The sequence below is a fragment of the Lithobates pipiens genome, unplaced genomic scaffold, assembly GCF_037356315.1.
Source record: "Lithobates pipiens isolate NorthernLeopardFrog02 unplaced genomic scaffold, aLitPip1_a1.2 Scaffold_19, whole genome shotgun sequence".
Lineage (NCBI taxonomy): Eukaryota > Metazoa > Chordata > Amphibia > Anura > Ranidae > Lithobates > Lithobates pipiens.
Genome location: NW_027507764.1, coordinates 70,528,131 through 70,540,889, shown reverse-complemented (window position 1 = coordinate 70,540,889; position 12,759 = coordinate 70,528,131). Strand labels below are relative to the sequence as shown.

Below are 12,759 nucleotides of genomic sequence, written 5' to 3'. Positions count from 1 at the left end.
TAAGTGACACATAATGGGCTACTATGCGATGCATAGTAGTCCATTATGCTTTACCTTTGCAGGGAAAAAAAGAGGAAGTAAACTCATCAGGGTTTACTTCCTCTTTAAAGTGTATTGTAGTTGTACTGTCTACCCTCAAGTTTTAAAGCGCTGTGTAAACTGTTGGCTTTATATAAATCCTGTAAATATTATTATTTTTATTATTATGTGCCTTCTGTACCATGTACTTGAATGAATGAATGAATAAATATCCTCATCTCTCTGTATTGCTTCCTTTGTGTTAAATCCCTGTTGTTCCTGAAAGTCCCTCTGCTTTCCTTTTAAACGCTGACCACACTGGGCATGAGAGCACAGTAAGGTCAATTCTCTAGCTGTGCTAAAACTCAGTCTGTGCTCCTCCAATGATTCGACTTCTGCTGACACGTTCCCCTTGCACAGCCATTCACTGTGAAGACCAGTGTTCTGCTTCTCCTCCCCCAGATCTTATTCAGCGGAAAAAAAAAAAAAAAAAAAAAAAAAAAAAAAAAATATATATATATATATATATATATATATATATATATATATATATATATATATATATATATATATATATATATATATATATATATATATATATATATTTTATCTCTATACAAAAATGTTTTTCCTTTCATTTCTATTTTAACCACTTCAGCCCCGGAGGGTTTTACCCCCTTAATGACCAGGTCGTTTTTTTTGTGATACTGCACTGCTTTACTTTAAATGACAATTGCACGGTCGTGTTGTGACGCTGTACCCAAATAATAATTTATATTCTTGTTCCCCCACAAGTAGAGCTTTCTTGATGGTATTTGATCACCTCTGCGGTTTTTTTATTTTTTGCGCTATACACAAAAGAAACGTAAATTTTGGGGAAAAAAATTTACTTTTTATTTTTTATTTTTTTTACTTTCTGCTATAAAACCTATCCATTAAAAAAATGTCAAAAATCAAGTTTATTCATCAGTTTAGGCCAATATGTATTCTGCTTCATATTTTTGGTAAAAAAAAAAAAAATTACCAATAAGGCTAAATTGGTTTGCACAAAAGTTATAGTGTCTACAAACTATGGGATAGATTTATGGCATTTTTATTTATTTATCTTTTTACTAGTAATGTTGGCGATCAGTGATTTTTAGCGGGATTGCGGCGGACAAATCGGACACCAAACTGACACTTTATTGGGAATCGGTGACATTATTAGAGTGATCAGTGCTAAAAACATGCACTGTCACTATACTAATGACACTGGCAGGGAAGGGGTTAACATTAGGGGTGATCAAAGGATTAAGTGTGTCCCTAGGGGGTGCTTGCTACCTGTGTGGGAAATGGACTGACTGGCTTTGCAGGAACACCGATCTCTATCTTCTTCCCTGTCCATAGGCAGATCACTGTTCTGCCTCTCTGGGGAGCGATTGTGGGTTCGCCGGACCCGGAGCAGTAGAGCTGCACTGCCGCAGTATATCTGCGGTAGGCGGTCTTTAAGCAGTTAAACTGAATGGGTTTTACATTAAGCACTTATCTAGCAATGCCGTTTAGAAACAGTGGCTAGTAGCAGCGGCCTGAAAGCCATTTGTTTTAATCACTTGCCGACTGGCTATACGTTGGCATTTTGAAGAGGGATATCTCGGTAACAGCAGCAGCTTCTGCCACAACCGAGTCCTCCATCTTTTCAGGAGCCGGTCCTGTTTACAATAATGGTGATCTCTGCAGCGGAGGCGATCGGGTCCTCTCGGTGCCTGGGTATGGAGACAAGTAAGGCTAAGATGGCCCCCCACCCGTCTCCATACCATAGCAGACGGAAGCAACGTCAAAAAGTCACTTCCGCCCATAGCTCTTAAAGGCACATTTTTTCAAAGTAATTTTTTCAAATGTCTATTTATTTTTTATTGCACTTTTAGTCCAAATATGAGTTCTGTGGACTTTTTGACCCCAGATCTCATATTTAAGAGGACCTGTCATGCTTTTTTAAGGAATGTTTACATTCCTTGTAATAGGAATAAAAAAGTGATGCAGAATTTTTTTTTTTTTTTTTTTAAACGGTGAAAAAATTAATAAAATTAAGTAAAATAAATAAGAAAAAAAACTTTTTTTTTTTTTAAAGCGATCTGTCCCGATGAGCTCGCGTGCAGGAGCAAACGCATACGTGAGTAGCGCCCGCATATGAAAACGGTGCTCAAACCACATATGTGAGGTATCGCCGCGATCCGTAGAGTGAGAGCAATAATTCTATCCATAGACCTCCTCTGTAGCGTAAAACATGCAACCTGTAGAACTTTTAAAATGTCGCCTATGGAGATTTTTGAGGGTAAAAGTTTGACGCCATTCCACGAGCAGGTGCAATTTTGAAGCTTGACTTGTTGGGTATCAATTTACTCGGCGTAACATTATCATTCACAATATAAAAAAAAATATTGGACTAACTTTACTGTTGTGTTTTTTTTTTTTTTTTTTTTTTTTATTATTCCAAAAAGTGATCTTTTTTTTTTTTTTTTTTTTTCAAATAAAGAGTGCTTGTAAGACTGCTGCGCAAATACGGTGTGAAAAAAAGTATTGCAATAACCGCCATTTTATTCTCTATGGTGTTCGAAAAAAACAATATATAATGTTTAGGGGTTCTAAGTAATTTTCCAGCAAACAAAAATGTTTTAAACATATAAACACCTAAATTCCAAAACGAGGCCCAGTCCTTAAGTGGTTAAACAGTCAAGCTGAATGTCGGCTTTTAGGTGAAAGTGATTTGAACAGCTGTGAAGTCGCACAATCCCTTCCATCGTCTGACCTCACCGTATATCCTGGGCTCTGGTGTCCCTCCTGCGGGCTCAGGACCAGTATGGCAGGGGTCAGCAGGTAGAGTGGACACCTGTATCTCTCTTATGGTGAATGAACCTGGAAGCAATGTGTATGGTCACTTCTGGGTTCAGAGCTGTCATTTGTTGGCCGCTGTGACGGGCAAATAAACTAACCAAGCATGTTCTGTGCTTGATCAGCTTCAGTGGGGTCCATAGGTAAAACGAGGGGTCTAATTAATCACAAATGTCTCCTTTTTAAAAAGGAAATGCCATTTCTATTATTCTATCACATAGGGAGTTTTTAGCTTTGAAACGACTTCGTCTGAGCACAGATTGTCCTTGACCTGCCCCCAGCCTGTGAATGGACAGTGAAAGGAGAAGCAGAATGGTGATGAGCTCATTTTTATGTCACATTTCTTTCCCCTCCTGTCAGCATGCTTCTTTGTCAGCGCATTGATCAATTGACTGCTTGTACTGCTTCTTTCTCTCACTTTACAGCCCTGCTGTATAGGGACTGCAAGAGGCACAGCACGTCAAATTTAGGTACACACATTGCTTGTATTTAAAAATTCATGTTATGATGTAGTAATGATTACAGAGTTGCAGTATATATTTTTTTAGCTTTAGGATTTGAAACGGGCTAAGAATTGTCTCATGTTCTATAGGCAGGTTAGTTGTAAGTCTCGGCTTTAGTAAATGGAGGTATACAGTGTAGATGTAGATGAGTAACATAAGAGCTCCTGTCCCAGGATCAGTGTCAGCTTACACGGGGTTATAAGTAATAAACCGGTTTACAGACAGATTTACTTAAAATGGAAAGGCAGGAACCTGAGATCTAATGTACAAAACATAAGACTGGCTGTGCTGCCTATTTATATAAATTCTAATCAGATTTATTTAGGCATCGGTTCAAGAGTTTATAACCACTGAGCTCTTATTTGCTCAAGGTAAGCTTGTTCTTAAAGTGACTCCTGTCCCTGAATTACAAAACAGCTAAACACCAAAACAAAATTGTAATATATTGCCAGTCCCTAGATGTGGTGGCTGCATTCATTTTTACTTTTCATGCTAAGAGCATTCTCAGCCAGTACAGAAAATACTTGTCGGTCTTGCCAAAATGCAGTGCCCTCATCACCTAATTAAAAAACGAAAGAAAAAGCGAAATTTATTGCGTCGGCTACTAGTCCTATCAATTCACCATGTAATGGAGATGAACAAAGGCAGACGTGTGAAGTCCAGCCTGTGTAACAACCATGGCTGCCCTCCTAGATACAAGAGAAAAAAGCGTAGATACTAAGGGACAGAAAGTATGGTACTAGCAGGATCACCAGGTGAAAATAAAGAAAAGATAGCCTGAAGAACGAGGATTAAAGCGGAACTACACTGCATCTGAACACCACAAACCAAAAAAGGCTATTTAACCCCTTCCTGTCCGTGCTATAGCCGAAAGACAGCTACAGCATGGGCTTACATTGTCGGGAGGGCGTCCATGGATGTCCCCCGGTGATTGCGCTGCCCGTGCTCCTCCTGGGGCACGCTCTTTGAACGCTGCGTCTTTAGAACACAACTGATCACCGATAAGGCCAATCACAATGGCCCTTTACCACATGATCAGCTGTGTCCAGTGACAGCTGATCACAAAGTAAACACAAGCCAGTTATCGGCATTCCTTTCCTCATTCTGATTATATGATATAATTACCTGTTTACATATACTGATGATTTAAAAGGCTCTCTTTAATACAAATGATATCCACTTAATACATGTTTTTTTTTTATACCCCTAACTAAAATCTAGTGGAACCAATTGCCCCTTAGAAGTCACCCAATTAGTAAATAGAGTCTACCTGTGTGTAATTTAATCTCAGTATAAATACAGCTGTTCTGTGAAGCCCTCAGAGGTTCGTTGGAGAAACTTGGTGAGCAAAACGCATCATGAAGGCAAAGGAACACACCAGACAGGTCAGGGATAAAGTTGTGGAGAAGTTTAACCACCTCAGTACAGTGCAGTTACACCCCCTTCCTGACCAGACCAATTTTCAGCTTTCAGCGCTCTCACACTTTGAATGACAATTACTCAGTCATCCAACACAGTATCCATATGAAACTTGCGTCCTTTTTTCCACACAAATAGAGCTTTCTTTTAGTGGTATTTAATCACTAGTGGGTTTTTTATTTTTTGTGCTATAAATAAAATAAAACGTAAATTTTGTGAAAAAAATGCCTTTTTCTTCGTTTCTGTCATAAATTTTTGCTAATTAGTAATTTTTCTTCATAAATTTTGGCCAAAATTTATACTGCTACATATCTTTGGTAAAAATAACCCACATTAGTATATATTATTTGGTCTTTGTGAAAGTTATAGAGTCTACAATCTATGGTGCCAATCACTGAAAATTCATCACTTCTGATCAGGCCTTCAGTACATCAGGTGTACCTAATTTCTTGAGACTCTAACTAGTCAGGAAAGTACAAATACCCCCCAAATGACCCCTTTTTACAAAGTAGACATCCCAAGGTATTAAGTAAGTAGCATGGTGAGTTTTTTTAAGTTGTCATTTTTTCCCACAATTCTTTGCAAAATGAAGATTTTTTTTTTTTTTTTTTTTTTTTTACTAAATTGTCATATTATCAGGTTATTTCTCACACACAGCATATGTATACAACAAATTACACCCCAAAATACATTCTGCTACTCTTCCCGAGTACGGCGATACCACATGTGTGAGACTTTTACACAGCCTGGCCACATACAGAGCACCAACATTGATGTAGTACCTTCAGACGTTCTACGAGCAAAAATGACGCATCTCATTTCTCAACCACCTATTACACTTTTGAAGGCCCTGGAGTACCAGGACAATGGAATTTCCCATAAAATTACCCCATTTTGGAAAGCTAACACCCCAACGTATAATCTGTGAGGCATAATGAGTCTTTTGAATGGTTAATTTTTTTCCAGAAGTTTTTGGAATATGTGGAAAAAAATTAAAACGCATTTTTTTTTACACAAAATTGTCAATTTATAAGATATTTCTAACACATAGCATGTATATAGCCAAAATTACACCCCAAAATACATTCTGCTACTCTTCCCGAGTACAGCGATACCACGTGTGTGAGACTTTTACACAGCCTGGCCACATACAGAGCACTAACATTGATGTAGTACCTTCAGACGTTCTATGAGCAAAAATGACGCATCTCATTTCTCAACCACCTATTACACTTTTGAAGGCCCTGGAGTACCAGCACAATGGAATTTCCCATAAAATTACCCCATTTTGGAAAGCAAACACCCCAACGTATAATCTGTGAGGCATAATGAGTCTTTTGAACGGTTCATTTTTTTCCAGAAGTTTTTGGAATATGTGGAAAAAAATTAAAACGCATTTTTTTTTTTTACACAAAATTGTCAATTTATAAGATATTTCTAACACATAGCATGTATATAGCAAAAATTACACCCCAAAATACATTCTGCTACTCCTCCCGAGTATGGCGATACCACATGTGTAGGACTTTTACACAGCCTGACCACATAGAGAGGCCGAACATTGAAGTAGTACGTTCAGGCGTTCTAGGAGCATAAATGACACATCTCATTTCATTCCTACCCATCACACTTTTGAAGGTCCTGGACCACCAGGACAGTGAAATTACCCACAAAATGACCCCATTTTGGAAAGTAAACACCCCAACGTATATTCTATGAGACATGGGCTGCAAATAGGTACTCGGGTACTCAGATGGACTGTGACAGGTACTCGGGTACTCAGATGGACTGGAACAGGTACTCGGGTACTCTGATGGCCTGGTGACAGGTACTCGGGTACTCTGATGGCCTGGTGACAGGTACTCGAGTACTCTGATGGCCTGGTGACAGGTACTCGGGTACTCTGATGGCCTGGTGACAGGTACTCAGGTACTCTGATGGCCTGGTGACAGGTACTCAGGTACTCTGATGGCCTGGTGGCAGGTACTCTGATGGTTTGGTGACTGGTATTTGGGTACTCTGAAGGGCGGTGACAGGTACTCTGGTACACAGATGGACTGGAACAGGTACTCGGGTACTCAGATGGGCTGTGACAGGTACTCGGTACTCTAATGGACTGTGACAGGTACTCGGTACTCTAATGGACCGTGACAGGTACTCGGTACTCTAATGGACTGTGACAGGTACTCGGGTACTCTGATGGGCCGGGACAGGTACTCGGGTACTCTGATGGGCCGGGACAGGTACTCGGGTACTCTGATGGGCCGGGACAGGTACTCGGGTACTCTGATGGGCCGGGACAGGTACTCGGGTACTCTGATGGGCCGGGACAGGTACTCGGGTACTCTGATGGGCCGGGACAGGTACTCGGGTACTCTGATGGGCCGGGACAGGTACTCGGGTACTCTGATGGGCCGGGACAGGTACTCGGGTACTCTGATGGGCCGGGACAGGTACTCGGGTACTCTGATGGGCCGGGACAGGTACTCGGGTACTCTGATGGGCCGGGACAGGTACTCGGGTACTCTGATGGGCCGGGACAGGTACTCGGGTACTCTGATGGGCCGGGACAGGTACTCGGGTACTCTGATGGGCCGGGACAGGTACTCGGGTACTCTGATGGGCCGGGACAGGTACTCGGGTACTCTGATGGGCCGGGACAGGTACTCGGGTACTCTGATGGGCCGGGACAGGTACTCGGGTACTCTGATGGGCCGGGACAGGTACTCGGGTACTCTGATGGGCCGGGACAGGTACTCGGGTACTCTGATGGGCCGGGACAGGTACTCGGGTACTCTGATGGGCCGGGACAGGTACTCGGGTACTCTGATGGGCCGGGACAGGTACTCGGGTACTCTGATGGGCCGGGACAGGTACTCGGGTACTCTGATGGGCCGGGACAGGTACTCGGGTACTCTGATGGGCCGGGACAGGTACTCGGGTACTCTGATGGGCCGGGACAGGTACTCAAATATTCTGATGGACTGTGACAGGTACTCTGATGGACTGTGATTGACAGGTACTATGAGGGGTGGTGACAGGTCCTCTTTATTGGGGGGGGGGGCAATCAGTATGTTTGGTGTACACTGTATGCGGTAACGAGATGTTACCGCAATCTCCTCCTCACACACGATCGGTGTGTGAGGAGGAGAACCCGGTAACATCCCGTTACCGCGGTTTGTTTACATTTTAGTGATCGGCTGTGAAAGGATCACAGCCGATCACGTGGGTAAACAGCCAGCCAATGGCTGTTTACCAGTGTCGGTGACGAGCAGTGTTCCCGGGGAACACGCCGCCACCGACGTGCACGCGCAGCTCGCGATCGCGCGCATGCGCCGTGCACGTACGGGGTGTGACCATCTGTGATCGGCCGTGACTTCATCACGGCCGATCACATGGTAAACAGCCATAACGAATGGCTGTTCACCCCCTTCGGTGGCGAGCGGTGTCTCCGTGACACGCCGCCACCGAAGAAACAGGGATGCGCGCGCACGATCGCGCGCATCCCTGTTTAAACGGGAGGCCGTCATATGACGACCTCCCGCCACAATAGCTGCGCCACCTGGCCGTCATTTGACGGCCGGCGGTCAGCAACTAGTTAAAGCAGGGTTGGGTTATAAAAAAAAAAATCTCAAGCGTTCAATCCATCATCTGAAAATGGAAAGCATATGACACAACTGCAAACCTACCAAGAAGACATGGCCATTCATCTTAACTGAGAGGCCGGGCAAGGAGAGCATTAATCAGAGAAGCAGCCAAGAGGCCCATGGTAACTCTGGAGGAGCTGCAGAGATCTACAGCTCAGGTGGGAGAATCTGTCCACAGGACAACTATTAGTTGTGCATTCCACAAATCTGGTCTTTATGGAATAATGGAAAGAAGAAAGCCATAAGAAGTCCCGTTTGTGAAAAGCCATGTGGGGGACTCGGCAAACATGTGGAAGAAGGTGCTCTGGTCAGATGAGGCCAAAATTGAACTAAAAAAAAACTAAAACCAAACGCCACTGCCCAAAACTGCTGAATGTGTGCATGAACACATAGGATAACATGATGGAGAGTTTAATGACTGTAGAAAAAAACATCTACAGCCACAAACAGCTGCTGTAAAAACGTCAAAAAACATCAATCTACAACCTCATTCCCAAAAAGTTGGGACGCTGTGTAAAATCAGCAGAATGCAATGATTGTTAAAACTCATAAGCTCATATTTTATTCAAAAAAGAAAATGGAAAACATATCACCTGTTTAACCACTTTCAGACCGGACCAATTTGCTGGTCAAAGACCAGACCACTTTTTGCAATTCGGCACTGCGTCGCTTTAACTGACAATTGCGCGGTCGTGCAACGTGGCTCCCAAACAAAATTGACGTCCTTTTTTTTCCCCACAAATAGAGCTTTCTTTTGGTGGTATTTGATCACCCCTGCGGTTTTTATTTTTTGTGCTATAAACAAAAATAGAGCGACAATTTTGAAAAAAACACATTATTTTTTACTTTTTGTTAAAATAAATATCCCCCAAAAATATATAAAAAAAACTTTTTTTTTTCCCTCAGTTTAGGCCGATACGTATTCTTCTACATATTTTTTGTAAAAAAAATCGCAATAAGCGATTATTGATTGGTTTGCGCAAAAGTTACAGCATTTACAAAATAGGGATAGTTTTTTATAGCATTTTTATTAATAATTTTTTTTTTTTTTTTTTTTTTTTACTAGTAATGGCGGCGATCAGCGATTTATTTATTTTTATTTATTTTATTTTTTTTCTGCGACATTGTGGGGGACCCATAGGACATTTTTGACACATTTTTGGGATCATTGTCATTTATACAGTAATCGCTGCTATATAAATGCAGTGATTCCTGTGTAAATGACACTGGCAGTGAAGGGGTTAACCAGTGGGTGGCAGTGTAGGGGTTAAGTGTTCCTAGGGGCGTGTTACTGTGGGGGGGTTGGGCTTTCATTTAGAGAACACTGATCTCTGCTCCAATCACATGGAGCAGAGATCAGCGTCACTAGTTGCTAGGCAGAATGGAGAAATGTTGTTTACAACGGCACTTCTCCATTCGGCCGCTCCGTGAGACGATCGCGGGGATGCCCGCGGCGATCGAGTCCGCGGGTCCCGCGTCCGGACTCACCGGGGCCCCGACCAGCGCGGGAGCGCGCCGCCGGCGGCGCGCTCCCGATGGCAGGGCGGCAAATTTAAAGGGACGTACATGTACGCCCATTTGCCTGCCCGTGCCATTCTGTCGACATACATCGTCGTGCGCTGGTCGGCAAGTGGTTAAAGTGAGAAAAGGTACCATTTTAAGAAAAAAAGTAATTTTGAAATTGATGGCAGCAACACATCTCAAAAAAAAATGGTGACAGGGCAGCAAAAAGCTGGTAAAGCACATCCTCAAGTCCAACAAAGTGAGGACAGGGCCATGTTTACCACTTGGAACAAATGCATATTAATGCCCATGGTTTTGGAATGGGGTGCCCAACAAATTCATATAGGCATGATTGTCAGGCGTCCACAAACTGTTAGCCACTTTTATCATGTCATCCTGCTCTGGGCTGCCTATGTTGGGACAGTGCTTACATGTTACCTGATTGGGTTGTGTTTTTTTTGTGTTTTAATCCATATTTTTTATGAGAATTGACATGTAAATTAGCAGACATCTTTGCCTTCTCTTACAGTTGGAAGAATGGTGGTTGAATGCTGCATACCTCGATGTTCGAATGCCTTCCCAACTCAATGTCAACTTTGGGGGTCCTGGTCCTTACCTAGAACATTACTGGCCTGCCAAGCCTGGCACCCAACTGGAGAGAGGCTGCTTAGCTACGTGGTACACTCTTAAATACTGGGAACTCATTAGAAGGTGGGCATTCTAATCGTGCCAAGATTTATTTATTTTTATATATCGCATACAGTGTATCCGGAAAGTTTTCACAACACTTCACTTTTTCCACATTTTGTTATGTTACAGCCTTATTCCAAAATGGATTCAATTCATTATTTTCCTCAAACAATACCCCATAATGACAATGTGAAAGAAATTTGTTTGAAATCTTTGCAAATTTATAAAAAATTAAAGACAAAAAAAATCCCATGTACAGAAGTATTTACAGCCTTTGCTCAATACTTTGTTGAAGCATCTTTGGCACCAATTACAGCCTCAAGTCTTTTTGAGTATGATGCTGCAAGCTTGGCACACCTATTGTTGGGAATTTTCTCCCATTCTCCTTTTCTGGACCTGTGAAGCTCCATCAGGTTGGATGGGGAGTATTGGTGCACAGCCATTTTCATATCTCTCCAGAGATGTTCAATCGGGTTCAAGTCTGGACTCTGGCTGGGCCACTCAAGGACATTCACTGAGTTGTCACATAACCACTCCTGTGTTATCTTGGCTGTGTACTTAGGGTCCTTGTCCTGTTGGAAGATGAACCTTTGCCTCAGTAGGCAATCCAGAGCACTCTCGAGCAGGTTTTTATCAAGGATGTCTCTGTACATTGCTGCATTCATTTTTCCCTCAATCCTGATGAGTCTCCCAGGTCCCAACACTGAAAAACATCCCCACAGCATGATGCTGCCACCACCATGCTTCACTGTAAGGATGGTATTAGCAAGGTGATGAGCGGTGCCTGGTTTCCTCCAGACATGACACTTGCCATTCAGGCCAAAGAGTTCAATCTTTGTTTCGGACCAGAGAATTTTTTGTTTCTCATGGTCTGAGAGTTCTTAAGGTGCTTCCGTCTGGTCACTCTACCATACAGGCCTGATTGATGGAGTGCTGCAGAGATGGTTTTTCTTCTGGAAGGTTCTCCTCTCTCTACAGAGAAATGCTGGAGCTCTGTCAGAGTGACCATCGGGTTCTTGGTCACCTCCCTGACTAAGACCCTTCTCCCCCGATCGCTCAGTTTGGCCGGGCAGCTCTTTCTAGGAAGAGTCCTGGTGGTTCCAAACTTCTTCCATTTACGGATGATGGAGGCCACTGTGCTCATTGGGACCTTCAATGCTGCAGAAATGTTTTTGTGCCCTTCCCCAGATCTGTGCCTCCATTCAATCCTGTCACGGAGGTCTACAGACAATATCTTGGACTTTATGGCATGGTTTGTGCTCTGACATGAACTAACTGTGGGACCTTTATATAGACAAGTGTGTGCCTTTCCAAATCATGTCCAATCAACTGAATTTATCACAAGTGATCTCCAATGCAGTTGTAGAAACATCTCAAGGATGATCAGTAGAAACAGGAGGCATCTCCGCTCAATTTTGAGTGTCATGGCAAAGGCTGTGAATACTTATGTACATGGGATTTTTTATTTTTTTCGTTTTTTATTTTTAATAAATTTGCAAAGATTTCAAACAAACTTATTTCTTGTTGTCATTATGGGGTATTGTTTGTAGAATTTTGAGAAAAATAATGAATTTAATCCATTTTGGGACAAGGCTGTAACATTACAAAATGTGTAAAAAGTAAAGCGCTGTGGATACTTTCCGGATGCACTGTAGAACCAATTCAGATCAGCCTAAGGGCCTGTTTCCACAAACTGTGGCCTTTTATTGAATTTCGTTAGTTTGAATTCCAATTAAGACGCTTCTGTGATGATACAGAATTCACTTGTTTATTTTACCACCTGCAGTTGACCTCCTTCTGACCTGCAGTTAACCTGCTTTAAGCAGGTTTCGCATTCTCTTAGACATGTATGGGGATGCAAAACTTGTTTTGAAGCAAACTTAAAAAAAAAAAAAAAAAAAAAAGCATACAAGGGGATGCAACAGCCTAGTGCATTATCTATCCCACATTGTTTTAATGAGAGACATTATACTCAGGTGTCCACAAACCTTTGGCCCGAGAGTGCAGGGCTACATCTTGGGTGACCTAGGGCAGTGTTTCTCACTGTGTCATTTGCTTGCCTGTATCCAATCCTTGGGGCACTATTCCTCCCACTAATAAGAGGCACTTGT

The 12,759-nt window shown here is 42.5% G+C and overlaps 2 protein-coding genes across 3 annotated transcripts in view; one reads left to right on the top strand and one right to left on the bottom strand.

Annotated features, from left to right (window-relative positions):
* Nucleotides 1-12,759, top strand: part of CROT (carnitine O-octanoyltransferase) — an 87,376-nt gene that overhangs the window by 13,759 nt on the left and 60,858 nt on the right. For both annotated transcript variants that reach the window (XM_077490863.1, XM_077490862.1), the window contains exon 4: nt 10,488-10,669. In XM_077490863.1, the coding sequence (XP_077346989.1) occupies nt 10,488-10,669 (182 nt within the window). The remainder of the gene's footprint in view (nt 1-10,487; nt 10,670-12,759) is intronic.
* Nucleotides 1-12,759, bottom strand: part of OLAH (oleoyl-ACP hydrolase) — a 105,707-nt gene that overhangs the window by 60,612 nt on the left and 32,336 nt on the right. The gene's annotated exons all lie outside the window — the stretch shown is intronic.